Below are 25,568 nucleotides of genomic sequence, written 5' to 3' on the forward strand. Positions count from 1 at the left end.
CCTAGGTTGTCTGGGGCAAGCATGTGTTGAGTGATGTTGTTTGAAGGGTTGCCATACAGCAGTGTCTCAGACGCCAGCTCTCTCTTGGGTGCTGACAACTGAGCCTTCTAGGCTACTTGGTACATGGACCCAAGCTCTGAGCCTCTGAGTTTGATGAGGGGCCTGGGATAGAGGTTAGGAGCCCAATATCACCCAGAGATTGGGTTATGGGACTCTCTCCTGAGCCAAGGACAGAGAGCTCATGGTGGGAAAGGTGGGGTGAGATGCCCTCTCATGCCCCTGTCTCCTTCCTTCCTATCTATTCTGGCCTTCTCCCATAGACGACAATGGAGGGGGAGAGCAGACAGCTCAATGCTGACGAGGCTGCTGGTGGATGTGAGGATTGTGTCATCATCAGTGGGAACTGCAGTGACCAGTCCTCAGACGCCAAGAATGTTCCCTTCACCCAGGTCATGGAGGCAATCTGCACAGTGGATCGCGAAGGTAGGCGGGCAGTGGGGAGCTGGGGTGGGATTACATTCTGACACAACAGATACAGCTGCACACCTCGACTGTGACCAAGAGCTTCTCCCTGGCTCCTGAAGCTATGGGGATACTGAGCACCCTCACACGCCTCCTTAAAGGGGGACCAGTCTATTCCCACAGAACACAGGCAACACCCAAGCTCTGTCTTGTCTCTGCCCACAGCCTCCTGCCTCTTTCTTCTCCTTGGGACTCTGAGGAAAAGCACCCATGGTGGCGGCTCCCTTACTTTGCCATTCCTGGTAGGGCTGGTCTCAGCGCGGACTGGATTGTGCGGTCCTCTATTGTGCTGACACTGACATTATCATGGATGAGAGGTGCTTCCTACTGCCCCTTCCTTTTAGCACCTCCCAGAACACCTGGAATCAGCCCCCACTTTTTGAAGTCTCCTGTCTTGTGTGTTTCTGTCCTTGAGACTTATGGTGCTGATCTGAGCTCTCTGTAAGGGCACAAGTGGCCAGTTTCCATGTTCACCCCTATAACCTCTTGACTACATAGAAATACTTAAAATGCAGCCACTGTCAGAAACCAGGTTTTTATTCTAATGAAATTATCATAATAGGATCAGGCAGTGACTTTCTGGAAGGAATTGGATGTTTCCTCTCCATATTTAGGACCCCAAATGGCACTGCTTAGCTTGTAGGGAGGAAGGCATGAGCCTCTGCCCTGCATCTCTATGAGTACATAGAGAAGACAGGGATGCTGCATGGTCTCTGCTGATGACTGGTTTGGGGGAGACACTGAGAGAAGGCCTGTCAGCAAGAAGTCTGGCGCCCCTTCCTCTGAATGTGTGCTCTGACTCTTTCCTCCACAGGCTGCAGAGCAAACTCACGACCGTCCAAGAGGAAGGTCTCCGGCATGACTGCTTACATCCAGGTATCAGTTCCTCCTCTCTCCTAGGTTTCACCATATGGGTGTCCTGAGGCTAAAAACAAAACAAAACAAAACAAAACAACCCCTGAAATCTGAAGGTAAATTAAAATCTACGCTCGTTTATTTTGCCAAACTGGAAAGTTTTGAGTTATTAGGTTCTTTTTGTATGTTTCTGAGATTAGTTCTTAATTTATCAATATTGTTGATAAGTTCATTCATATGGCAAACTTCACTTATTCCGATATGGTCATACCATGTTTGGACTTTTTGTTTTTTCTTATTTTGTTTCATGTTGAGACAGGACTCTGTCTGGGTAGCCCTGCTGGTCCTGGAAACCTTTGTACAGACCAGGATTACAGTCATGTTACCACATCTGATTTTCCTTTCCTTGCTGGGAATCAAACCCACAGCCTCACACATGGTCTAACATTTGACTATGTCCTTGAAGTTTGGTTTTTAAATTTCTCCATTCTTATTTCAAAACAAGACACAACATAAACAAACAAAAAAAACCAACCAAAGAAACCCCAAACATAAAATACTTGGGAATGACCCTAACCAAGAAAATTAAAGACTTCTATAAAGAAAACTTTAAAGCATAGAAAAAAGAAATTAAAGATGAAACTAGATGATAAAAAGACCTTCCTTTGTCTTGGATCAGCGGAATTAATATTGTGAAACGGCTGTACAAACACAAGTAATTTACAGATTTGATGCAATCCTCATCAAAGTTCGTAATGGGTCTTTCTTTGTCCCGTCAGTTCCCAAATAACAACACTTGAGACTTTAATTATGAAAGCTTGGCCTTGGCTTAGGCTTGTCCTATTAACTCTTATAACTTAAATTAACCCATTTATTTTAACCCACATTCTGTCACGTGGCTCATTACCTCACCTCTCCATGCTGCTCATGCTGCTTTTCCTGCGTCTGGCTGGCATTCACACCGTTCTTCTTTCCTGACCCTCTCTCTCCCCAGGAGTCCCTCCTAACCTCTTCCTGCCGAGCTATTGGCCATTCAGCTCTTTATAAACCAATCACAGTAACACATCCTCACACAGTGTACAGGAATATGCCGCAACAGAGTTCCAATGACATTTTTCAGATAACTAGAAAAAAGCAATGAAAAACTCATACAAACACAAAAGACTACAGATAACCAAATTGATCCTGAACAGCAAGAACATTGTTGGAGGTATCACAATACCTCATCTCAGATTATGTTACTGAGTTATACAGGGACAGATTGAATAGACGACCTAGAGGTAAACTCACACAGGTTTGGTCACCTAATTTTTGATAAAGATGTCAAAAACATACCCTGCTAAAATGATAACCTATTCAGCAAATGGTGCTGGTAAAACTGGGTATATATCTTATACCCAACTACATAAGAATGGTCTCCATAAAGTTCATATGTTTGAATACTTGGTCCCCAGTTGGTGGAACTGCTTGAGAAAGATTAGAAGGTGTGACCTTGCTGGAAGAAGTGTGTCACTGTGAGTGGGTTTTGAGTTTTCAAAAGCTCTTGCTGCTGGGCAGTGGTGGTGCATGCCTTTAATCCCAGCACTCAAGAGTCAGAGGTGGGTGGATCTCTGTGAGTTCTAGGCCAGTCTTGTCTACAGAGTGAGTTCCAGGACAGGCTCCAAACCCTGTCAGGAAAAACCAAAACCATAACCAAAACAAACAAACAAACAAAACAACAAAACAACAACAACAAAACCCAAAGCTCTTGCCATTCCCAGTGAGCTCTCTCTAGCTCCTACTTGTGAATCAGGATGTGAGTTTTCAGCTGTTCCTGCCATCAGGCCTTTGTTCTGTCATTAAGGACTTTTAACCCTCGGAAACTATGATCTCACTTAAATGCTTCCTTTTATAACTGGCCTTGGTCACAGTGTTTTCTCCCAGCAATAAAAAGCCTAATTAAGACACACCTGTAGAGGAGTAAAATGGGATTCATATTTCTTACCCTGTAAAAAGCCAATTTAAAGTGAATCAAAGATCTTAATTTAAAACCTGGAATGCATACTGAACACAGTTCCACATGAAGGGATCTGACAGGGACTTTCTGAACAGGATTCAGAAATAGCCCAAGCATAAAGAAACACAGCCACATGAAGTCAAAAATTTCTGCACACCATGGCTGAGGAGACGGCTCAGTGGTTAAGAGCACTGGCTGCTCTTCCAGAGTCCTTGAGTTCAATTCCCAGCACCCACATGGTAGTTCACAACTGTCTGTAACTCTGGATTTGGAGTATACGACACCCTCACATAGACACACATGCAGGCAAAACACTAATGCACATGCAGTAGAAATAAATAAATTCTTTTCAAAACACCTTTCTGCACAGCAAAGGACACAGACAGCCTATAGAATGCGAGAAAACTGTTGCCACCGAATCTTAGGCAGGAGTTTGGTAATCCAAGTACATAAAGAACTGCAAAAATTAACCTCCCAAGCTTATTAGAACTAGTTTTTATTTAAAAACTCAGCATAGTTACTGGTAAATTCCCCCCCCCACACACATTTTCCTTGCATGTTTTGCTTGTTTGTTTCTTTTTTTGAGACAGGATTTCTCTGTATAGTCTTGGCTGTCCTGAAACTCACTCTGTAGACCAGGCTGCTCTTGAACTCTGAGATCCACCTGCCTCTGCCTCCCGAGTGCTGGGACTAAAGGCGTGCGAGTAGAAAATCAAGGCAGGTGGTACACCTGTTACCCCAGCACACCGAGGGCAGCCCATACTTCGTTGTGAGACTGTCTCAGAAATAGAAGGGACGCCTAACAAGGTGGCCTGGCGGGTTAGGGGGTGGGATAGCTCTTGTGTTTCTGTGGTTAGTTAAGAGTCCTTCACTCTGAGCCTGGCATTGAGCTAAACATGCCTACGCTGGTCTGGTGGAAGGACTGTTCACCTAATCTAGAAGGAGTCAACCAGCAAGGCTGCATGGTTGCTAAATGAAAAGTTAGGTTCTTAAGGCTTTAACTAGGGCTTCTGGTCTTTCCACTTCACTCTTGGTCTATGTTCTGTGAGTGCTGGCTTTAGTGTGTGAGGCTCAGGACAGTTCATGACATTGCTTCTTGGTCATCTCATTAACAGGTGTCCGCCTTGGTCATTTGGTCTGTGTCCTCCTCACACATGTTGTGAATGGCAAACATCACCAGGCCCCCTGCTAGGCATCATTGTGTATTTGTCCAATTTCTGTCACTTGCTAACCCCCCGGGTTTTGCCCTTCAGTCTTTCATTTGTGATCCTGGGGTAGCTGTTGTAAAATCTTTTTAGCGTTTATGCACTGAAGAAATTTATTGCCAATGCTTCACACGGGTTATAGTTTCGTTGCTGTAAGCACAGAATTGTAATTTCTGTACAGGGATGTGTAAGTGGACATTAATCAACGCATTTGCAAGTTCACTTTGTAAAAAGGGCGAGTGATGCCTTCCTGGGAGGGGAGATGCCGTGACGGTGGAGACGTTTTCCCCAGGATGATGCTTATTTATTGTATGCTGGGTGCGCTGAGCCCTGTGATTTCCTAAAGTCAGGGAAACTCAACTATATAATTGTGATAATGTGTTTGGGTTCACCCTTAAAAAAATGAAGAGGATAGCCTTACTACAGGGTATAATATATAGAAAAAAGATTGTAAAATTTTCTGTCCTTGCAATGCCCCTCCCTCATTTCCCAGACCGAATCTCCCTCTGTAGCTCTGGCTGTCCTGAAACTCACGCTGTAGACCAGGCTGGCCTCACTCTTGCAGTGATCCACCTACCTCTGCCTCCCAAATTCTGGGATTAAAGACGTGCTCCAATATGCCTGGCTGCAGTGCACTTTTTAATCTTTATTTATTTTTTGAAACAGGTTTTTTCTGTTATTTTATTTTTAAATTACTAATAATTTTATGTCAATGGGTGTTTTGTCTGCATGTTTATCTATGCATCACATACATGCAGTACCCTCAGAGGCCAGAAGAGGGCATCAGATTCCTCTGGAACTGAGGTTACAGATCTTTATGAGCCTGTAACTCTTGTGGGGGCTGGGAATTGAGTCTTCTGGAAGGGAAGACCCTGTTGTTAACTGCTCAGTCATCTCTGCATCCCACACTGCACTTTTAAGTGTAAGTATTTAACACACAGTCGTGTTAAAGTCAGCAAGATAGTGTAGAATGTGATGCCACAATCTACTAAATTCAAAGAGGATAAGGACTTGTAGCTTGTAATAACAGGAATGATGACACTAACAACAATAATAACAGTGTTTTGTTTACATGATTTTAAATTATTTTACTATGAGTAGTGCATAACCATAACAAATATCTTAACAGGAATAGATTTTTTTGTTTGTTGGTTTTTGTTTTCTTTTTTAACAGGGTCTCATTGCATAGCCCTATCTTGGGTATAGTTCTGTGTAGACCAGGGTAGCCTTGAACGGATAGAGAACTTCCAGTCTCTGCTTCCTAAACACTGGGATTAAATGTGTGCGCGAGGAGAGACAGGAATATTCTCCTTGGTAGGCCGTGTCTTTGCCTCCCAGCCCTTTAGCAGTTGTTGCCGTCACCCTGGGTGGCAACACTGTTAAACTCTTTCAGTTGTTTCTCAGATCTTAACACTTTCGAATTGTTCTAGAGATCCATCAGTATCGCTCTCTGCTTACATCGGTCTTTCATGTGCCTTTGTTTTTTTAGCTTCTTGTATTTTATCTGTTTATTAGAAACCATTGTTTCTACCTTAATTTCATGTGTTTATTAAACAAAATAATTTGAGTGTCTTCCCATTTCTGCCAGCACTTCATTCAACAGCAACACTAAGATGCACGTAGTCACCAAATGGTTCTGAAAACATAAACACAAACTATGGCTTGTTTGGGCCAAGACTGGTATGTTTTTCCAGCCCTGCAGGCTGGGGTAGAGCGCCATCAGAGGCAGTCTGGTGCTCCAGCCCTGCAGGCTGGGACGGGGCTCCATCAGCGCAGTCTGGTGCTTCAGCCCTGCAGGCTGGGACGGGGCTCCATCAGAGGCAGTCTGGTGCTCCAGCCCTGCAGGCTGGGACGGGGCTCCATCAGCGCAGTCTGGTGCTCCAGAGCACGGGCCAGGCAGCACTCACAAAGGCAGCTATGTTGGCTCCAAATTCTTTTCAACAATCATTGAGGCTTCCACTCTGAAGTTTCTGTTCAAATCTCAAAGTGCTGCCACTTGAGACCCCAGAAACCCAGGCTATGTGTCTGGTTCCCCAGCCTTGCCTGTCGTTTTATTGACAGCCTGTTGACTGTACTCAACATTCCTGCTCCACTCAGGGCCCCTGTGTTCACTGCTATTGGCCTCAGTGAACTTCCCAAGAAATCTGAATTCCAGAGGGGCTGTTGCACTGTTGTCTGAAGACATCTTTCCAGAGCTGGTCTCCATTTCCCACAAATTCAGGGAGTGGTAAACCTTTTGAACTTATTTTTTAATTTCTATAAAGACTTCTTTCTTTCTTTCTTCTTTCTTTCTTTCTTTCTTTCTTTCTTTCTTCCTTTCTTTCTTGTCAGGGTTTCTCTGTGTAATTGCTTTGGGCTGTCCTGGAACTTGTTTTTGTAGACCAGGTAAACCTCGAACTCGCAGAGACCTGCCTTTTAAGTGCTACGATTAAAGGTGTGTGCCACCACCACCTGGCTTATTTATTTATTATGTATACAATATTCTGTCTGTGTACATGTCTGCAGGCCAGAAGGGGGCACCAGACCTCTTTATAGATGGTTGTGAGCCACCATGTGGTTGCTGGGAATTAAACTCAGGACCTTTGGAAGAGCAGGCGATGCTCTTAACCACTGAGCCATCTCTCCAGCCCCCATTATTTATTTATTTTTAATGTGGTAAATATTTTGCCACCTGTATGACTGTACATAGTGCCTGATACCCTCAGAGGCCAGAAAAGTTTCAGATGCCCTGAAACTGGAGCTCCAGACAGATGTTAGCTGTCTTGGTGTTAAGCTTCAAATCCCAGTCCTCTGGAAGAGCAGTCAGAGAGTAGCCAGTGCTCTTAACCATTGAGCCATCTCTCCAGCCCTGAAAACTCACTGACTGGACATGGGTAGAGACGTTTCGGTTACTCTGTTTACCACAGAAGCATTCAGGCTGTCACCAATATTCTGTGGATCTGATGCGCCAATTTCTATAGAAAAAGCTCCAGTTTCTTCCTGGGAGCCATCGAAGGTCACAGGGGCAGACATACTCTTGGTTTCAATTCCTGGACCAATGACTACAGCAGGAGGGACAGATGTGATTGGAGGAAAGGGATGGGTTCTCTTTCTGGGCCACCAGAGAAACTCAGTGGCTTTCTCTAAAGGACTCCCTGTCATCCGCTGGTAGGGTTTCGGCAGGTTTAGCTCACTGCAGTTTGCGCTGGTGTCTCTGTGGGGAAACTGGCTAGTTCTGAGATGATGGACATGACTCTAGGGTGGAGAAGTTCTGGTGAATGGGCCCTCTCTGTCTTTTATCTCCTCAGTCAGTGGGCTGTGCTTCCCATGATGGAAGAGGGTAAGTCTTTTTAGAGCAAAACGAGGTGGAAGTGTTGTAGGGACCTGAGCGTGACATCATTATGCGTTTCAATGCCATTTGCCTTCCTTAGTTGTATTGTTTGTGCGACTTGGTTACATGGGAAAGCTGTTTCCTTTTCACAGGACCTGACTGAAGATGGAGATGAAGGTAGAGGTGGCGAGGCAGAGGACAGCAGTGGCTCTGGCTCTCCGGTGACGCCCACACTCTCCTGGGAGACCAGCGCACCCTCTAATACCTCAGCAGTAAGCTCCCTCTTCTTGAGCCCAGGGGCTTCCTACCACTCATAGACCTGCATAGAAAACGAAGCTTAGGTGGTTCAGCAAGTCTTTCCTCATGCCTGTGTTTAAGTTTATATTAATCAGCTGGATGGTGGTGCATGCCTTTAATCCCAGCACTCGGGAGGCAGAGGCAGACAGATTCCTGTGAATCTGAGATCAGCCTGGTTTACAGAGTGAGTTCCAGGACAGCCTGGGTTATACAGAGAAACCCTGTCTTGAAGACCAAAAAGAAGAAAAAAACCTATATTAAATTTTTTTAATTTATTTATTTATTAGGTATACAATACTCTGTCTGTGTGTCTGCCTGCAAGCCAGAAGAGGGCACCAAACCTCATTATAGATGGTCGTGAGCTACCATGTGGTTGCTGGGAATTGAACTCAGGACCTTTGGAAGAGCAGGCAATGCTCTTAACCTCTGAGCCATCTCTCCAGCCCCCTATATTAAATTTTTAAAAAGTTGTTTAATTTGTATTCACACGTCTCTCTACGTAAGCCACACATGTACTTGTGCTCAGAGGCCAGAAGAGGGCGTGGGGTCCCCTGGAGATGGGGTTACAGGCAGTGTAAGCCACATGAGGAGGGTGCTGGAACTGAACTCAAGTCTTCTGGAAGAGCAGTAAGGACTTCTGAGCCATTGCTCTAGCCCTGACATCTTTTTGTTAACTAGCTCCAGCTCTATTTCATTAAAAACAACACATAGGACAAGGTCTGGCTCTCTCCTGAGAGTTAGGTAAGCTCCTAAGCCTGTGGCTTCACTCTTGGCTTGTTTTTGTTGGAACTACGTTGAGGAGACAAGAATTCCCACGGCCCAGATCTGGCTCCCCTTGGAACTCAGCTGAAAGTCACTGGTGTCCATCACCCTTGTCCCCGTGTCTTTTCCTGCTGTCTTGAGGCAACCCCAGCAGGTCTGGAACATTCTACTTCTGTTTCCAGATGCACAGGAGCCAGTTGCCCAGAGCCCCCACCGTCTCTGAGCTCAGCTTCAGAGCCTTTGGTCCTTCCCTGCCACTGCATTATCATCCTTATTGTGTTTTTGCTCTGCCTTGGGCTCAGTGACTGCCAGCCTTGTTCGTATAAAACAGAAGGGCCCTGGTTTCTTTCTTCACTCTTGCTTGCATGGGATCTAACGGAGGGAAGCTGTTCATTTGCACCCCCTACCTGCTTAGTTTGCCGGGACTCAACCTTTTCTTTTGGTCTACAGTCCCTGAGTTGGCAAGCAACCACTTCAGCAAGCACACCACGGCTGTCCCCTGCCAGCCCTTACCCCACCATTGACCTCACAGATGAAGAAACGACATCCTGGAGCATCAGTTCCCCACTGGTTGAGCTGAGCCAGGACAGTCACCAGGAGGGCATGGACACTACCCAGGTGGGTGTGGAAAGCAGAGAGGGAGCCAACACTGAGTATCAGGTACCACTGAGAAGGCAGTCTGACTGTCTTAGTGTTTCTGTTGCTGTGAAGAGACACCATGACCATGGCAACTCTTATAAAGGAAGCCATTTCATTGGAGCGGCTTACAGTTTTAGAGGTTTTGGTTCGTTGTCATCATGGTGGGACATGGCAGCATGCAGACATGGTGCTGAAAAAGGAGCTGAGAGCTCTGCATCTTGAACCACAGGTAACAGGAAGTGAACCGTGACATTAGGTGTAGCTTGAGCATAGGAGACCTCAAAGCCTACCCTCACAGAGTGATACATTTCCTCCAACAAAGTCACACCTCCTAATAGTGCCACTCTCTATGAGCTTATGGGGGCCAATGACATTCAAACTGCCACATTCCACTCCCTGGCCTCCATAGGCTTGTAACAGTATCATAGTGCAAAATGCATTTAGCTCAACTTCAAAAGCCCCCATAGTTTATAACAGTTTCAAACTTATTTTAAAGTCTAAAGTTCAGAGTCTCTTCTGAGCTTGACGAGCTCACTGTAATCCCCTGTCAAGATCAAAATGCAGATCACATGCTTCCACATACAATACACAGGATATGCCTCACCATTCCAAACATACAATACACAGCATATGCCTCACCATTCCAAACATACAATACACAGGATATGCCTCACCATTCCAAACATACAATACACAGCATATGCCTCACCATTCCAAACATACAATACACAGGATATGCCTCACCATTCCAAACATAGGGAAGGGAGCCTCGTGAGGAAACACTGGACCAAAGCGGACTGAAACGAGCTGGGCAAACTCCATTCAGGGACACCCCTGACACATGTCTGGCCTGAGAGGCTTTCCTTAGCCACAGAGGAAGATTCCGCAACCCCTGTCTTCTCTCCTTAACTCTGAAACCAGAACCATGTGACTAAAACTGCCAAGTTCTGCTGCTTCCTGTGGCTGGAACATGGATCAAGTCCATCCACTCACCAGCCTGCTGTTTTCGATGGTTTCCTTCCCTGCCTAAGCCTGGCTGTCCTGAAGGGCTAGGTTTAAAGCGTGCACCGCCGCACCCAGCTCTAAGCTGGAGAGACGAATCAACTGTCAGTTTAGAGCACTAGATGCTCTTCCAGAAGTTTCGTGCTCAGAACTCACATCGGGTGGCTCACAAACCTCCCGCAACTCCCTCTGACTTTTGAATGCAGAAGCACATAGGTGGCATACGCTCACATGGAGAAATACACATAAAAAAGTCCTTTAAAAAAAGAACATTGCTGGGCTCAGCCTCAATTAAGATTCTGGTTTTCTTATGAGTTACTTTCCCTTGGGGCCATGTCCATGTGTAAAATTTCTTTAGAGAAAAAAAAAAAGTTATCCAATTTCCAAGACACTTCATGCAGTTGTGCTGAGTGACCAGCAGAGGGCAGAGAAGGATAAGTGTCCAGAGTCTATGCTGGCTACTGAAGCATTACACTCAGGGATATGTGCAGTTACTTGTGTGACGTAGAAGGGACGCTTGCTATATCCAGCAAGACATAATGTACTCCTTTCTAGACAGGGTCAGATGGCAATAAGGTTCAATATGGTGAGAGAGGATTCTGGAATGGATTACCATGTACTGTGGTCCTGGCCAGAGACTACCTAGTTTCCACTGTGTTCTGCTCATGTTGGCAAGAGCAGCAGGCACTTCATGGTCACCCATGGTGGCCACACCACAGCGTTGAGGCTCCGGGCATAAGATGGGGCTGAGTGTGAAAGCAAGCATTGCAGCCTGGGACATCCTGTGTATCCTACAAGTGTGATAAGAAGCCCGAAACACCTGCTTCATCTCCCCTCTCACTAGGAGTGCCGCCCCACAGTTCATTTCTGCATTGTCTGGGGACTTGGCACATGCAGCTTGCCCTTCATGACCAAGATGCACAATCATCGTGAGCAGAAAGAGCTCACTGTGTGTCCAGTGTGTTCTCTGAACCCATGTATGGTGGGAACTCATTGAGAATCTGAAGACTCAATAGCTGTCCTCACACTCAGGAAGGGCAAAGCGCATGCACAAAACACAGCTAAGCCAATTTCAGGACTGAGTCTCACGTCTGGACCAGTGACACTGACTGTACATACATGTATGTACGCATGTGCCATGTGAACACAAACGGCTTGTGCCTTATTGTACCCATTCTGAGCTTTATTCTTCCTCACATTTGGAGTATCCTGGGTTCCTGTTTCAGGTTCCTTGGTATGTGCTAGATACTGTCCTCCCTCCCCATTTTGTTACTGGCATCTAGGAAGCACCCCAGGAATAGGCTCTGGGTGACTGTGCACCCCAGTGTACCCTTGTTCACCCAGGTACGGGTCGATATTTGTGATGTCTTTCTCTCCTTGGTCCCTGCTGACAAACTGGTGGCCCTTGGCTGTTCAGCCAGCATTTTAACCTGGCTACCTTCAATAAGCTGATTTCTGTTTTATTTTTTAATTTTTATGTTTTTTTCTTTGGTTTTTCGAGATAAGATTTCTCTGTGTAACCCTGGCTGTCCTGGAACTCACTCTGTAGACCAGGCTGGCTTTGAACTCACAGAGATCTGCCTGTCTCTGCCTCTTAAGTGCTGAGTTTAAAGGCGTGCACCACCACTGCCTGGCTATGAGCTGGTTTCTCACAGGAAGGCTGTATACCATACTCTGCAGGTAACACAGATGTAGGAGTGAGGCCTTGACTTCAGGAGCTGGGAGGAAGGGAGAACCAGTAAACGTGAGCTTACACCATTGTGTGGCCAAGGTTGGCTTGGAGGAGGCAGAGGTACCATGGAGATGATCAATGCCGAATGCCAAAGGCAGAGGGCATGTTTGGGAAAGGAATTTGAGATGTGCCAAGGTTACTAGAGAATTGCTGGTACTGCCAGATGGACTGGGAAAGATGTCTGCCGCCTCGTGAATGTATCATCTGGAGAATGATCTGGGTAGCTGTGTTTTCGGTTTCAAAGGGCTGAGTTTACTGAGAAGCAGGCAACGAGCAAATAGGAGGCAGCAGACAGACCAGCACATCAGGTGCTCCTAGTATCCAGCCAGTGGGAGGAGCATTTTAGGTGCTCACAGCATCCAGCCAGTGGGAGGAGCATACAGGTGCTCATATCATCCAGCCAGTGGGAGGAGCATATCAGGTGCTCACAGCATCCAGCCAGTGGGAGGAGCATATCAGGTACTCATAGCATCCAGCCAGTGGGAGGAGCCCAGCTGGGAGAGCAAGCAGAAGAAATGTCATCAAATCGCCAAAGAAATGATGCAGGAAGGCCTTCTCACAGCATCTTGGTGGAGAGAAAATGTCACCTTTATGGATGAGCTTCTGTCCCTTCATCCCAACTGCGGCCATCTTTATCCCCATATAACCTCTGTTAAAAATGGTTTTACCCTTTAGCTGTTTTCAAGGGTGTGATGTTTTTAATGCCTTCGGCCGTTTGCTGTTCTCTTTTGTCTCTGTCATAGTGTCATGGGCCCAGCTTGCCCAGGACAGGGAGTTTTGGAAGACACTTGAAATAAATTACGCTTGCGTTGGAGACAAGGGAGGGCCTTTCACTTCCAGAGTTAGCTTTCCGTGACTTTAACCAGCACGTGACAATTGACCAGCGTAGCGCGTGTCACAGGGCAGTAGTGATACTGCAGAGTAGGCTGTCCCAGAGACAGGTGAGCTTTCTTTCTTCAAGCCTGGAGGAGGTAGCTGAGGCCTGTACCCTCCTCTCCTAATCGGCAGACACTTTAGCTCCTCTGAGTCACCAGGCTTCTTGCTACTACAGCCCCTACCAGCCTGCCCCACTTGGCCAAGTGCCTCGTTAGGCATGCAAATTGGCATTGCTCTTAAATGAAGAATGCGTGACTACGTCCACATCTTCTTAGGCAAGAAGTCCGCTGTCTGAGCCAAGCTACAGGAGAACAAGGGACGATGGCCTAAAGCTCCTGATTTTAAGTAACAAAGCTGAGGTGAAACTCTTCTTTTGGGAGAGAGCTGACCGCTCTCTGCTTCTACAGGGAAGAGGTCATATGTGGTGCCCGCGCCCATGGTCTATTGTTTCCTTACTTGTATCTCAGAAGCAGGCCCCTGTCACATAACAAAGCCAAGGACAGCTGTCCAGCTCTGAAAGACACCAGTGTTCAGGGAATGCAAGCCCCAGCAGGAGGAATCCCTGGGTTCACCCTGGCACATACCTCATTGGCTCACTCCCATTCATGGACAGACGTTGCCTTTATTTGTGTCTTGGCAGAGAGCCAGGGTGCGAGCTGGCAAGACCTTCCCCAGCAGCCCGGGAGACTCACTGGAGGACCAGCTGAAGCCCATGCTGGAATGGGCCCATGGGGCCTTCAAGCCCACTGACATCGAGGGCCTCAAACCCAACAACAAGCAACCAGGTGGGAGTGAATGGCACAGACGTAGGAACTTAGAACCCAGGAGACACGGTATTCCCTTACCATCTTTGAGTGTTCTGTTTTCAGTGCTCTGTCCTGCAATTTCTCGGCATCCACAATGCTCAGCGGAGAAGAATCCAATCTTCTAAGCTGAGTCTCTCAACCTCACCCATGACCCTCAGGTCAACCTGGGTGCACATCCCGCCTCCTAAAACCTTAGGACTCCTCCCTTCTCTTTTATTTATTAATATTAATGGCACATATGTAAGCATGTCACCAAAGGCTCCTGTGTTTCTGTTTTCTGAGACAACGGTCTCACTCTGCAGTTCTTTCTGGTCTCATGGAGCCTTGTAGCCGGGTGTCACCTCATCTGGCTCCTCATGACTTTAGATGGGTATCTGAGTTTCTTACCTCTTGTGTAGGAATGGGGGAAGAGTCAGATTCAACCATGTCCACTGTGATTCAATAGATCCAAAAAAGTATAAATAAATGTTATTGAATGGGGGCCACAGAATGTGACTTCGTTATTTTCTGGTAGTTTCATTATAAAGCATCATGGGAAATTAATGCTACTCATACATTTTGACCTAATATTTTAAAAATTTAGCATTTAAACATTTAGTCTATATAAAACATTGAACTCTTTTGCTTTTTTCTAGTACTGTCCTAAGAAAATTATGCCTTTTTTAGGTAAAAGTTACACTGAAATTGATTAATGAATACATGCTAATTTCATAAATTGGCCAAATAGATTCCAGGGTTTAAGTCAGTCCAAACCAAGCATATCAGTAGCATCATTTGACAGTTTGAACTTGACCCTCAGTGTGAAATCCTGTCCCTTCTGATATTTCAAGTATTCAGTAGCAAGCCAGGAGGTGGTGGTGCACAACTTTAATCCCAGCACTCGGGAGTCAAAGGCAGGCAGATCTGAGTTTGAAGCCAGCCTGGTCTATAGCATGAGTTCCAGGACAGCCAGGACTACATAGGGAAATCCTGTCTTGAAAAACAAAACAAAACAACAAAATACCCAATAGCTCCATGCCCCCGTTGGGCATTGTTGTGGGCGTCACTGTAGGACCTCAGCCCCAGCTGTGCTCAGCCTGTGCTCGGGGCTGGCTCTAGAAGGATGGATTCTCCTCCACACTCCGATGTGGAAGCCCCAGGAGCATGAGTCTGGCCTGCTTCCCATGTGGGGGGAACTTGGAACTGGCTTCTGCTCTGGGTTCTCCTCTGGGGCTCTCTACACCATCCCAGTCCCCTGCTCTAGATGCAGCTGGATCCCAGGTACAGCATGGTCTCGTCCTAGGCCTGCCTTGTCTCTTAGCCTTCGGTCAAGTCTGTCTGCTTACCTTCCAGAGAACAAAAGTCGAAGACGCACAACCACCGACTCTGCCTCTGCTGAGTACTGTCCTCCGCCCAAGCGCCTCAAGACCAATAGCTATGGCGGGAAAGACCGAGGGGAGGATGATGAGAGCCGAGGTGAATTTGGGGGGAAGGTGCAGCAGCAGGAGCAGCAGGTCCTCAGGACCACTGCTCTGGGGTTCAGAGGTGCATGGCTGTGTGGGAAAGGAGACTCCCCACCTCATCTCACACCTGTTCCTCTTTCCTCCACAGAACGGATGGCTTCTGATGTCGCCAACAACAAAGGCAATCTGGAAGGTACTATGTCTCTTTGCCCTCCTTTCTGGGTGCCCCAGGCCTGCCTTAGCCTGGCTTTGACCTTCTGCATGGATTTTAATCTGGAGCACTGGGCATTGACCTAGATCCAGGACCACTCCGGCTAATATACTCCTGAGTATTAGTTTCTAAATTTATTAGGCCAAATAATAGGATTTCCTTCTATTTTAACTGAATCTGATGTGACCGCTGACCAGGGTGACTGCAGTGGGGAAGAATGGAAGCTGTGGCACTTTGGCCAATGCCTGAAAACTCCAGATCACTGGGACCTTGAACTTCCCATGCAATAAGCACAGCTAAGTTTAAGGTTAAAATAAGACACATTTTTGCCACTGGCTCCTCCTCGAGCTAACTCTGGTATCCTTTCCCCAGCTGGTTACTGCACTGGGATTCAGTAATCTTCCAAGAACAGACCTAATGGAGTTTGAATATACAATGTACTCTTCATTTACATTCTTGGCCCAATGTGCCTTAATCTTCAAATATTTATCAAGCACTTACTCATTATTGGATCCAGGTTAGAAAACAGACCTGGATCCAGGGTACCCTGGAAAAGCTGCAGTTTAGAGCAATGCCTACAATTTAGAAACTGTGTGCATGTGTGTATGTGTGTTTCTCTTTTCTCTGTGTATCTTTGGAGCCTGTCCTGGAACTTACTCTGAAGATGAGGCTGGCCTCTAACTCACAGATATCAACCTGCTTCTGCCTCCTGAGTGCTGGGATTAAAGATGTGCTGGGCACCACCACCACCACCCAGGTCTAATTTAGAAACTCTTTTTTTTTTTTTTTGTCTGAGTACTCTGCCTGCATGTCTGCCTGCAGACCAGAAGAGGGCATCAGATCTCATTATAGAAGGTTGTGAGCTACCATGTGGTTGCTGGGAATTGAACTCAGGACCTCTGGAAGAGCAGCCAAGCTTTTAACTGCTAAGCCATCTCTCCAGCCCTAATTTAGGAACTTTGGACCCGTGGTTCTCAATGAATCCCAAGAGCCATCCACCATTTGTCCTTGCCCCCCACCCCGTGAGACAGTGTTGGCCTTTTAAAGGTTTTGTCCTCTTGAACAGTGAATCAGTTTAGAGTCAAGACAGAGTGGCCTCACAGTAAAAACAAACAAACAACAAATCCAAGGTCTGGGATGGTAATCTGTGCTGTGTTTAAAGAGCTCAGTTGCAGGGAGGTTCTGTAACTGCCGCCAAGCCAATCAGAACTTGTGCCTCAGTATCTGAGATTTAATGTTTATGAAAGATGGAGATGCCAAATCCAAAGCAATATTCAGCCTCTTGTTTTGCCTGGCCAGGCCTTGTGCTTCCTTGTGCTTCTTGTTCATTTGAACTTGTGCTTCTTGTTCATTTGAACTTGTCTTTCCCAGACTACGAAGTGGGGATGGCGCTTTAAACAAGGTCGAGTCTGTGGCCAACCACCCCCAAATACGGTATCTCGTCTGCAATGCTGCTAAAGGGTTAGATGAGCTCTAGACACCGCACAGAGTACTCAGCACATGACTGGCCAGGGGCGGATGCTCAGAACTGTCAGGCTCAAGGCTTGAGCTGCTGATGTTAGGCCCTTGGTATCCATAAACTCTGATACCCTGTCTTTCCCGCAGACCGCTGTTTGTCCTGCGGTAGGAAGAACCCTGTGTCCTTCCACCCTCTCTTTGAGGGTGGGCTCTGTCAGGGTTGCCGGGTAAGTCTGCCTGCCCCTTCCTCCTGCCCCTTCCTTCCTCACCCAGGCTCCCAGCACAGTCCCTGCTCCAGGCCCTAGTAAACAGTTTCCCAGGGCACATCCCCCACTTCCTGTTTGGGGGACAGGTACTGAAGCAGAGAAGGCCCTCCATGAGGAACTCAAATCTCATGTACTGTCGCTTGCTAGCCAGGCCTGGCTGAGGTCAGGTCTGTGGTCTCACGTGCTTCTCTCTGGCTGTCAGGACCGCTTCCTGGAGCTCTTCTACATGTACGATGAGGACGGCTATCAGTCCTACTGCACCGTGTGCTGCGAGGGCCGCGAGCTGCTTCTGTGCAGCAACACAAGCTGCTGCAGGTGAGTGTCGTTCCGTGGGGCTGGACGAGGGCCTCGGATCCCCGGTGTACACCACAGTTCCTACAGGCAGCTAGAGACAATATCTGTGGGATCTTCTCACAAGTATGGACTGCAGAGATACTTACTGCTGGGTTCAGGACAGATGTCCCTGGGAGGTCAGCCCTGGGAGGTTTCTGTTGAAAGGGTCTAGATTTGAAGGAAGTTTGAGCGATCCATATTCAAGAACTGATTTATTACCGCATAGCTCAAAACACACCATGGCAGGAGGCTGAGCATCAGGTGGAGTGGTCATGCCCTGGGGAACTGACTGGGCCCGCAGGACAAATGTCTGTTAACTGCGATGCCCATTCTCTCTGCATACTCTGGTACAGGTGCTTCTGTGTGGAGTGTCTGGAGGTGCTGGTGGGTACAGGGACAGCTGAGGATGCCAAGCTGCAGGAACCCTGGAGCTGCTATATGTGCCTCCCACAGCGCTGCCATGGGGTCCTCAGGCGCAGGAAGGATTGGAACACGCGCCTGCAAGACTTCTTCGCTACTGACCCTGACCTTGAGGAATTTGTAAGCTCTGTGCATTCTCATACAATTACAGTCCCTGGGAGGCTGAATCCTGTACATCTGTAAGATCAAGAATCCAGCCTTTGATCTCTGAATGTAGGAGACAGAGGCAGGCACATCTCTGAGTTCAAGGACAGCCTGGTCTACTTAGTGAGTTCCTGGCCAGTCAAGGCTATATAGTGAGATCCTGTGTCAAAACAGCCTATAAAGGTGATAGTGGCAGGCATGGTGACAAAGGTCCCAGCCCAGAAAGCTGATTCATGAGCTTTGTGATGAATTTAAGGGCAACCTGTGTTAAATGGTGAGGTCAAGGCCAGCCGGGAATGTACAGCTAGATTCCACCTCCCCTGTACCATTTGTACCTCACAGAGCCCGTGCCTGCCAGAGACTAAGAGCCCATGCCTGCCAGAGGCTGAGAACCCTTGCTAGTCCACACCTCTAGCAGACACTTCCCCCTTCCAGTACCTTCTGACCAGGGAACAAGAAGGATATGTCTGAGCTGTGGGAGACAAGGGCAGCTGCTCCCACACCGCAGGAGTTTATCTGCTGTTCTTAGAGGCCTTGGCAGTTGCCGCTCAAGCTGCCTATCTGGGCCTGTGAGTCTGTAGGAGGCAGCTGTGTCTCCTATCTGAGGACAGAATGGCCAGCCTGTGCCAGATACATTCTTACCAGTCCCCATCAAAGCCTCTGGGCATAGGAGGAAGCTGGACACTCTGAGGGATTACTCTCTCTTTGCTTATCTGGCAGGAGCCGCCCAAGGTGTTCCCAGCAATTCCTGCAGCCAGGAGGAGACCCATTAGAGTCCTGTCCCTGTTTGATGGAATTGCAACAGGTGAGTTGAGGCAGGAGGCTGAAGGTGTCTCTGCCCCGTGACAGAACAGTAGTAACCGGATGTCACGTGTGCCTGTTCTGGCTCCACTCCATGGCCTTTGCACCTTCTCACACTATTCTCTGTGCGTGTGTGACAGGAAGCATGCATTTGCCCCGTAGACACATGGGGAGATCAGGACAACTCTCCTGTGTGGGTTACCCAGGTATCAGGCTTGGTGACAAGTTCCTCTACCTGCCACATTCCCACCTTGGCCCCTTTCTAAAGGAACATGTTTCTTTCTTTCTTTCTTTTTTTTTTTTTTTTTTGGTTTTTTGAGACAGGGTTTCTCTGTAGCTTTGGAGCCTGTCCTGGAACTAGCTCTTGTAGACCAGGCTAGTCTCGAACTCACAGAGATCCACCTGCCTCTGCCTCCCGAGTGCTGGGATTAAAGGCGTGCGCTACCACCGCCCGGCTAAGGAACATGTTTCTTGTTTGACTTGTTTTCCCTCTGCTCAAGCATCTGGATGTTTCCTGGCTACACACACAAATGTCTTGGCTACTTTCTAGTTTTCAGTTTGTGTGCACACAGGAATCAGTCAACACGCAAGAGCCCTCTCAGGTCTGCTGTGGCTCCTGCAGGGTTCTTGGTGCCTTTTAAAAGGTACGTGCTTCTTAGCTATTGCATTTTGACTTTTATTCCTCATTCCTGCTTCTTTTCCATTTTGTGAGATGCCCCATACGTGGAATGAGCATAGCCTATATGGGCAATGTGGTGATGTCCTCTGGAGTCGACCACAGATATCTTGAAGTGACAGTAATGGAGTGAGGGGATCTTCATTCGGGTTGGGGTTCAGGACATCAACCGTGGGGCTCACGGCTCTGTACTTGGCCCCTTGGCCTCACATTTCTGTTTGATCCCTCACAGGGTACTTGGTGCTCAAAGACTTGGGTATCAAAGTGGAAAAGTACGTTGCCTCCGAAGTCTGTGCCGAGTCCATCGCCGTGGGCACCATTAAGCATGAAGGCCAAATCAAATACGTAGATGACGTCAGGAACATCACAAAGGGAAATGTGAGGGTGGTCTATTTTCCTGGGGTTCATCTTTTGCTTGCTTTTTGTACCCTAGAATTTAGTCTCATAGTATACTATCTCCTTCCCTCAGGCCTAGGGTTGTGGGTAGAAGAGATGCAGAGACATTTCTGAAAAAGTGACGGACAGGACTTTTAGTGGAATGTGGGCTTGCCTGAGACCCCATGCACTGGGACTGGGGTTGCTGACTGAGCAAATTTCTGAGTTTTCTTAGCAACTTCTCTAAGAATCTAAGCTTTCTTTATTTTAAATTAAAAACAATTTATCATCATCATGTGTGTGTGTGTGTGTGTGTGTGTGTGTGTGCATGCACATGGATGAGGGTGCCAGTACCATGGTCCCTGTGTAGAGATGAGAGGACAGCTTGGTGGAGTCACCCCTCTTCTTCCACCCTTACATGGGTTTTGGCGATCACGCCAGGTTGCCAGGCTTGCACCGCAGGTACATCAACTCTACAAACCATCTTGCCTGCCCCAGAATCAAGGCTTCCAGTCCCTCCTCTCTCAGGCTCATCCCAGTTTTTTGTGTTTTCCCTCAGATTGATGAGTGGGGCCCATTTGACTTGGTGATTGGTGGAAGCCCTTGCAATGACCTCTCTTGTGTGAACCCTGTCCGAAAAGGCCTGTTTGGTGAGCATCAGTTGTTCTGATTCACAAAGATCTTACCATATCTGAGTGCTGGTCCATATGGGGTGGCCCCAAGAAGAAGCTGTTGGCTTCTGTTCATTCTTGTTTAGTGTCTTGGGCCTTAAGCACTGCCTGTGCCTTTTGCAAGTCCTCAGCCTTCAAAGAAAGATGTCAGGGAATGGTGTTCTGCTGCTCCCTGTGTCCTCGCCTGGTCATTCCGGGGGACTAAGGGAGTGGGCATGTGAGAGCATTGACTTGACTTTACTGATGGGGCTTATTGGGATTCTCTTGGTCTCAGGGAATGTGGAGGCTTGTATCGAAGCTTTCGATCAAACCCTGCTCTCTGATGTTCTTTTTTGGATGTAGAGGGCACTGGCCGACTCTTCTTTGAGTTTTATCGATTGCTAAACCACTCACGCCCTGAGGAATGTGATGACCGCCCATTCTTCTGGATGTTTGAGAATGTGGTAGCCATGGAGGTCGGTGACAAGCGGGACATCTCACGATTCCTGGAGGTGAGTGGTCTGGGTGTCAAGACTTCTTGGGTCAGGGAGACACTGGCATAGAAGGCTTCTGAGTTTTGACAGATGGGGCTGATTTCCCTGTTTTTCGCTGGATCTGGGGGGAAGGATACAGCACACTTTTGAGTGCACGGGAGACATTTACCTGTAACATAACCTTGCCCGTGCCAGGTACCAATAATGACGTCAACCTGTACTTTCACTTTAGACAGTTCCTTGTTTCCTCTTTCTTCTGAAGATGGTAGCGTTAGGAGTTACAGAGAAGTTAATTGTCTACCACTTAAATTACCTCAAACACCATAGTAGGTCTTTGGATTTCATTTCCTTCCTTCCTTCCTTCCTTCCTTCCTTCCTTCCTTCCTTCCTTCCTTCCTTCCTTCCTTCCTTTCTTCTTTCCTCTTTTCTTTTCTTTCTTGGCTTTTCAAGACAAGCTTTTTTTGTGTAGCCCTAGCTGTCCTGGAACTTGATCTGTAGACCAAGCTGGCCTCAAACTCACAGAGATCCGCCTGCCTCTGACTCCCTAGTGTTGGGATTAAAGATGTGCACTACTAATGCCCGGCTTCTTCTTCTTCTTCTTCTTCTTCTTCTTCTTCTTCTTCTTCTTCTTCTTCTTCTTCTTCTTCTTCTTCTTCTTCTTCTTCTTCTTCTTCTTCTTCTTCTTCTTCTCCTCCTCCTCGTCCTCCTCCTCCTCCTCCTCCTCCTCCTCGTCCTCCTCCTCCTCCTCCTCCTCCTCCTCCTCCTCCTCCTCCTCCTCTTCTTCGGAGATTTATTATTTCATGTATATGAGTACTCTGTCAGCATGCACATTTACACACCAGAAGAGGCATTGGGTCCCATCATAGGTGGTTGTGGACCACCATGTGGGTGTTGGAATTGTACTCGGGTCCTCTGGAACAGTAGCTGGTGATCTTAACCACTGAACCATCTCTCTAGCTCCATATTTGTTTGTTTTTTTAAGACAGAGTCTCTTGTAACCCAGGCTCCCCTTCAACTATTATTGGTCTTCTTCTCTGTACCTCTACAGTGCCAGGATTACAGGTGTGTACCACACCTGGACTGTACTTTAGTTTTCTTTAGAATTTTACAATTTTGACCTCAGATGTGATAGAACTGGCTATTTTCCAGCTGTCATATGTTACCCGAGGCTGAGTGTCCCGAGCCATGCATTGCCCACACTGTCTTTCTGCCATTGGGATTTGACTTAGCAGATTCGAATGTGAAGAACCTCTACCTTTGGCACATTCTGTCACTGGCATGACTCAGAGTGGGCAGGTCTGATCTGACTAGTCACCCACCATTCACAGGCAGAGCTCAGCTGTGTTAGTCATTGTTCTAATTGCTGTGAGGAGACACCATGGTACAGGCAACTCCTACAAAATAAACTAAAAGGTGCTTGATTATAGTTTCAGAGATGCACTCCATTATCATCACGGTGGGGAGGATGACAGCATGCAGATAGGCATGCTGCTGGAGAAGAAGCTCCAAGTTCTACATCCTGATCTATAGGCAGCAGGAAGAAAGGCAGCCTGGACCTGGCATGGGCCTTTGAAACCTCAAAATCCATCCCCAGTGGCACACTTCCTGCAATGAGGCCACACCTCCTAATCCTTCTAATCCACTTCCTGGTGACTAAACATTCAAATACATGAGCCTATGGGAGCCATTCTTATACAAACTACCATATTCTGCTCTTTGCCCTACCCCTGTAGGCTTGTAGTCATATCATAATGCAAAATACATTCAGTCTAACCTCAAAAGTTCCCATAGTCTACCATAACCTCAACACTGTTTAAAAGTCAAAGGTTCAAAATCCCTTTTGAAACTCATGGTAGTCTCTTAACTGTAACCTCCTGTAAAAATCAAAATAAAGAAGCAGATCACATACCTCCAATATACAATGGCACAGGACATATATTACTATTCCAAAAGAGAAGAAAGGGAACATAATGAGAAAATACTGGACCATAGAAAACTGAAAACCAGCAGGGCAAACTTCAAATCTACATCTCCACATCTGATGTCAAAACACATTTTAGATCTCCAATTTGCCTCAGCTTTGTTAAATGTAACACACTTCTCTTTCTTGGGCTGGTTTCAGACTTGGTCTGCAGCTCTCTGTGGCAGGTATTCCACAGCTCTGGCATCTCCAACGTCTTGGCATCTCCAACACAATCCAGGCTTCACCTTCAGAGCGACACATAATGGCCTCTGTGGGCCTCTAGGCAGGGACACCGCTGACACACTTCTGGCGTCAGTTGCCTTCCTTAGCCAAGGAGGAAGATTCCATAACGCCTTTCTTGTATTTTTGGCTCTAAAACGAGAGCCATGTGAACCAAGTTCTGCTGCTTGGTGGGGCTGGAATTTGGGCCCCTGTTCAGTTACATCTGCATTCTGTTGTTGGTGGTTTCCTTCACTGCCTAATCTTTTCTTTAATTCCTTTTCACAAGTTGGAAACAAAATTGGGTGGGGTCTTGCCCTGAGATCACCACTCCCTTTTTTCCATTTAGCAGCAAGCTTTTTTTTCTTTAATATTTATTTATTATGTATATAGTGTTCTGTCTTCATGCAGGCCTACATGCCAGAGTGGGCACCAGATGGTTGTGAGCCACCATATGGTTGCTGGGAATGGAACTCAAGACCTCTGGAAAAGCAGCCAGTGCTTTTAACCTCTGAGGCATCTCTCCAGCCCTGCATCAGGCTTTTTTTTTTAAATCTCCTTGAACGTTGGATTTAGCTCTATTACACTTTCTGGTGCTTCTTTTCTCCTCAAACTGTATTTCTCTTTATCTAGCTCGATCCTTTTCATTATAGATCGGCATAAGAATGATTACTGATAACCACACTACATAGTCTTCCTGAAATCTTCTCTGTCAAAGCCCTTAATCCAAAATTCTTCAGTTTAGCCTCAGGCAGATATTTAGGACAGGAGCCGAGAACAGCCGCATTCTTTGCTAAGGTATCACAAGAATGGTCTCTAGACCACTTACTAATATTCTTCCCCTCTGAAACTTCTTGAGCTGGCCCTCATTGCTCTACGTGTTACTGCTCATGTTCCTACTAGTATGCCCCACTTCCAAGCTTTAGTGTTCAGATGCTTTTTTTTCCAAAGTTCCCAAGTCCACATTCTGCCAACGAACAGCATGGTCAGCTCTCTCACAGCAATACCCAACTCCTGGTACGAACTTCTGTCTCGGTGCTGTTCTGTTGCTGTGAACACACATCAGCTCTGCTCCAGCAGCCTCTTGGTGAGAACTGTCTGTCTCCTTGTCTCTTGTATAGCTAGGAAAACCTTGTCACCTGACAGATCAGACCTGGGCTGACTGACAGCTGAGTCTTGGGGTGTCTCCAGCAGCTCCCCTTCTCTTCCTGCAGTGTAACCCAGTGATGATCGATGCCATCAAGGTTTCTGCTGCTCACAGGGCCCGATACTTTTGGGGCAACCTGCCTGGGATGAACAGGTAAGAACCCTGAGAGGGACAGGTAACAGATAGCAAAGTTATATACAAGTCTGATTGACATTCTGGACTGGAGCGCTGGGCAGAATTGCTTGGGCAGCTGCCTTGCTCTAGCTGCAGGGTAGCTGTTTCTCAAGGTCCCCTTGAGGACTGAGAACCGTGATGTCTGCCTATTCTTCCTGCTGTGTTAAGGCTTCCATTGCAAATGTTAAAGAAACCATACCTTCTGCCGCTGAGATGAAGTAGGGCCTGGTCTATGTGACTAGTGACCAACAAGGGGGCGGAGCTGAGGTGTCAAATAGTAACATAGATACTAGGTCCCTCTACTTAGTCGGGATCATTTTCCATCCTTAAATTTTTTTTTGAGATTATAATTTAATTATAACATTGCTTCCTCCAAATTCTTCCTTATACTCCTCCCTGCTCTCCTTTACATTCATGGCCTTACTTTTTAATCACCTGTTAATGTATACATATATGTATTTGTATATACATACATATTCCTAAATATAACCTTTCACATCCATATGTTACTTGGATGTATGTTTTCAGGGCTGTTTGGCACTAGACAACCATTTGGTGTGCTCTTGCCTGGGGAAGGCCGCCCTTCCCATTGCTTTCCTCAGTTGCTTATAGATCTCTGGAGGGTTGAGGCATCATGGGCTTTCCTCATCCACTTTGGCGTATTTGTTGGTGTCGTCCTTGTTCATCTCGCGCTTGTGTAGTCATAGCCAGTTTTCAGTCCTAAGTGGCTCTGCAGAGGCCTCTTTGCAGTGTCCTTTGTGATTTCAGGAACAGCTTGCCGACAAAGCTGTGA

The 25,568-nt window shown here is 47.0% G+C and overlaps 1 protein-coding gene across 1 annotated transcript in view; it reads left to right on the forward strand.

Annotated features, from left to right (window-relative positions):
• Window positions 1-326: 326 nt before the first annotated feature.
• LOC142845128 (DNA (cytosine-5)-methyltransferase 3C-like) overlaps window positions 327-25,568 on the forward strand; it is a 29,746-nt gene continuing 4,504 nt past the window's right edge. Inside the window, exons 1-16 of the mRNA XM_075963890.1 lie at window positions 327-483; window positions 1,337-1,398; window positions 8,041-8,160; window positions 9,398-9,652; window positions 12,230-12,268; window positions 13,837-13,981; window positions 15,335-15,457; window positions 15,593-15,637; window positions 17,261-17,340; window positions 17,582-17,694; window positions 18,066-18,252; window positions 18,997-19,081; window positions 19,986-20,131; window positions 20,688-20,778; window positions 21,142-21,290; window positions 24,669-24,754. Coding sequence (XP_075820005.1) covers window positions 327-483; window positions 1,337-1,398; window positions 8,041-8,160; window positions 9,398-9,652; window positions 12,230-12,268; window positions 13,837-13,981; window positions 15,335-15,457; window positions 15,593-15,637; window positions 17,261-17,340; window positions 17,582-17,694; window positions 18,066-18,252; window positions 18,997-19,081; window positions 19,986-20,131; window positions 20,688-20,778; window positions 21,142-21,290; window positions 24,669-24,754 — 1,883 coding nt within the window. The remainder of the gene's footprint in view (window positions 484-1,336; window positions 1,399-8,040; window positions 8,161-9,397; window positions 9,653-12,229; window positions 12,269-13,836; window positions 13,982-15,334; window positions 15,458-15,592; window positions 15,638-17,260; window positions 17,341-17,581; window positions 17,695-18,065; window positions 18,253-18,996; window positions 19,082-19,985; window positions 20,132-20,687; window positions 20,779-21,141; window positions 21,291-24,668; window positions 24,755-25,568) is intronic.

The sequence above is a fragment of the Microtus pennsylvanicus genome, chromosome 2, assembly GCF_037038515.1.
Source record: "Microtus pennsylvanicus isolate mMicPen1 chromosome 2, mMicPen1.hap1, whole genome shotgun sequence".
Classification (NCBI taxonomy): Eukaryota; Metazoa; Chordata; class Mammalia; order Rodentia; family Cricetidae; genus Microtus; species Microtus pennsylvanicus.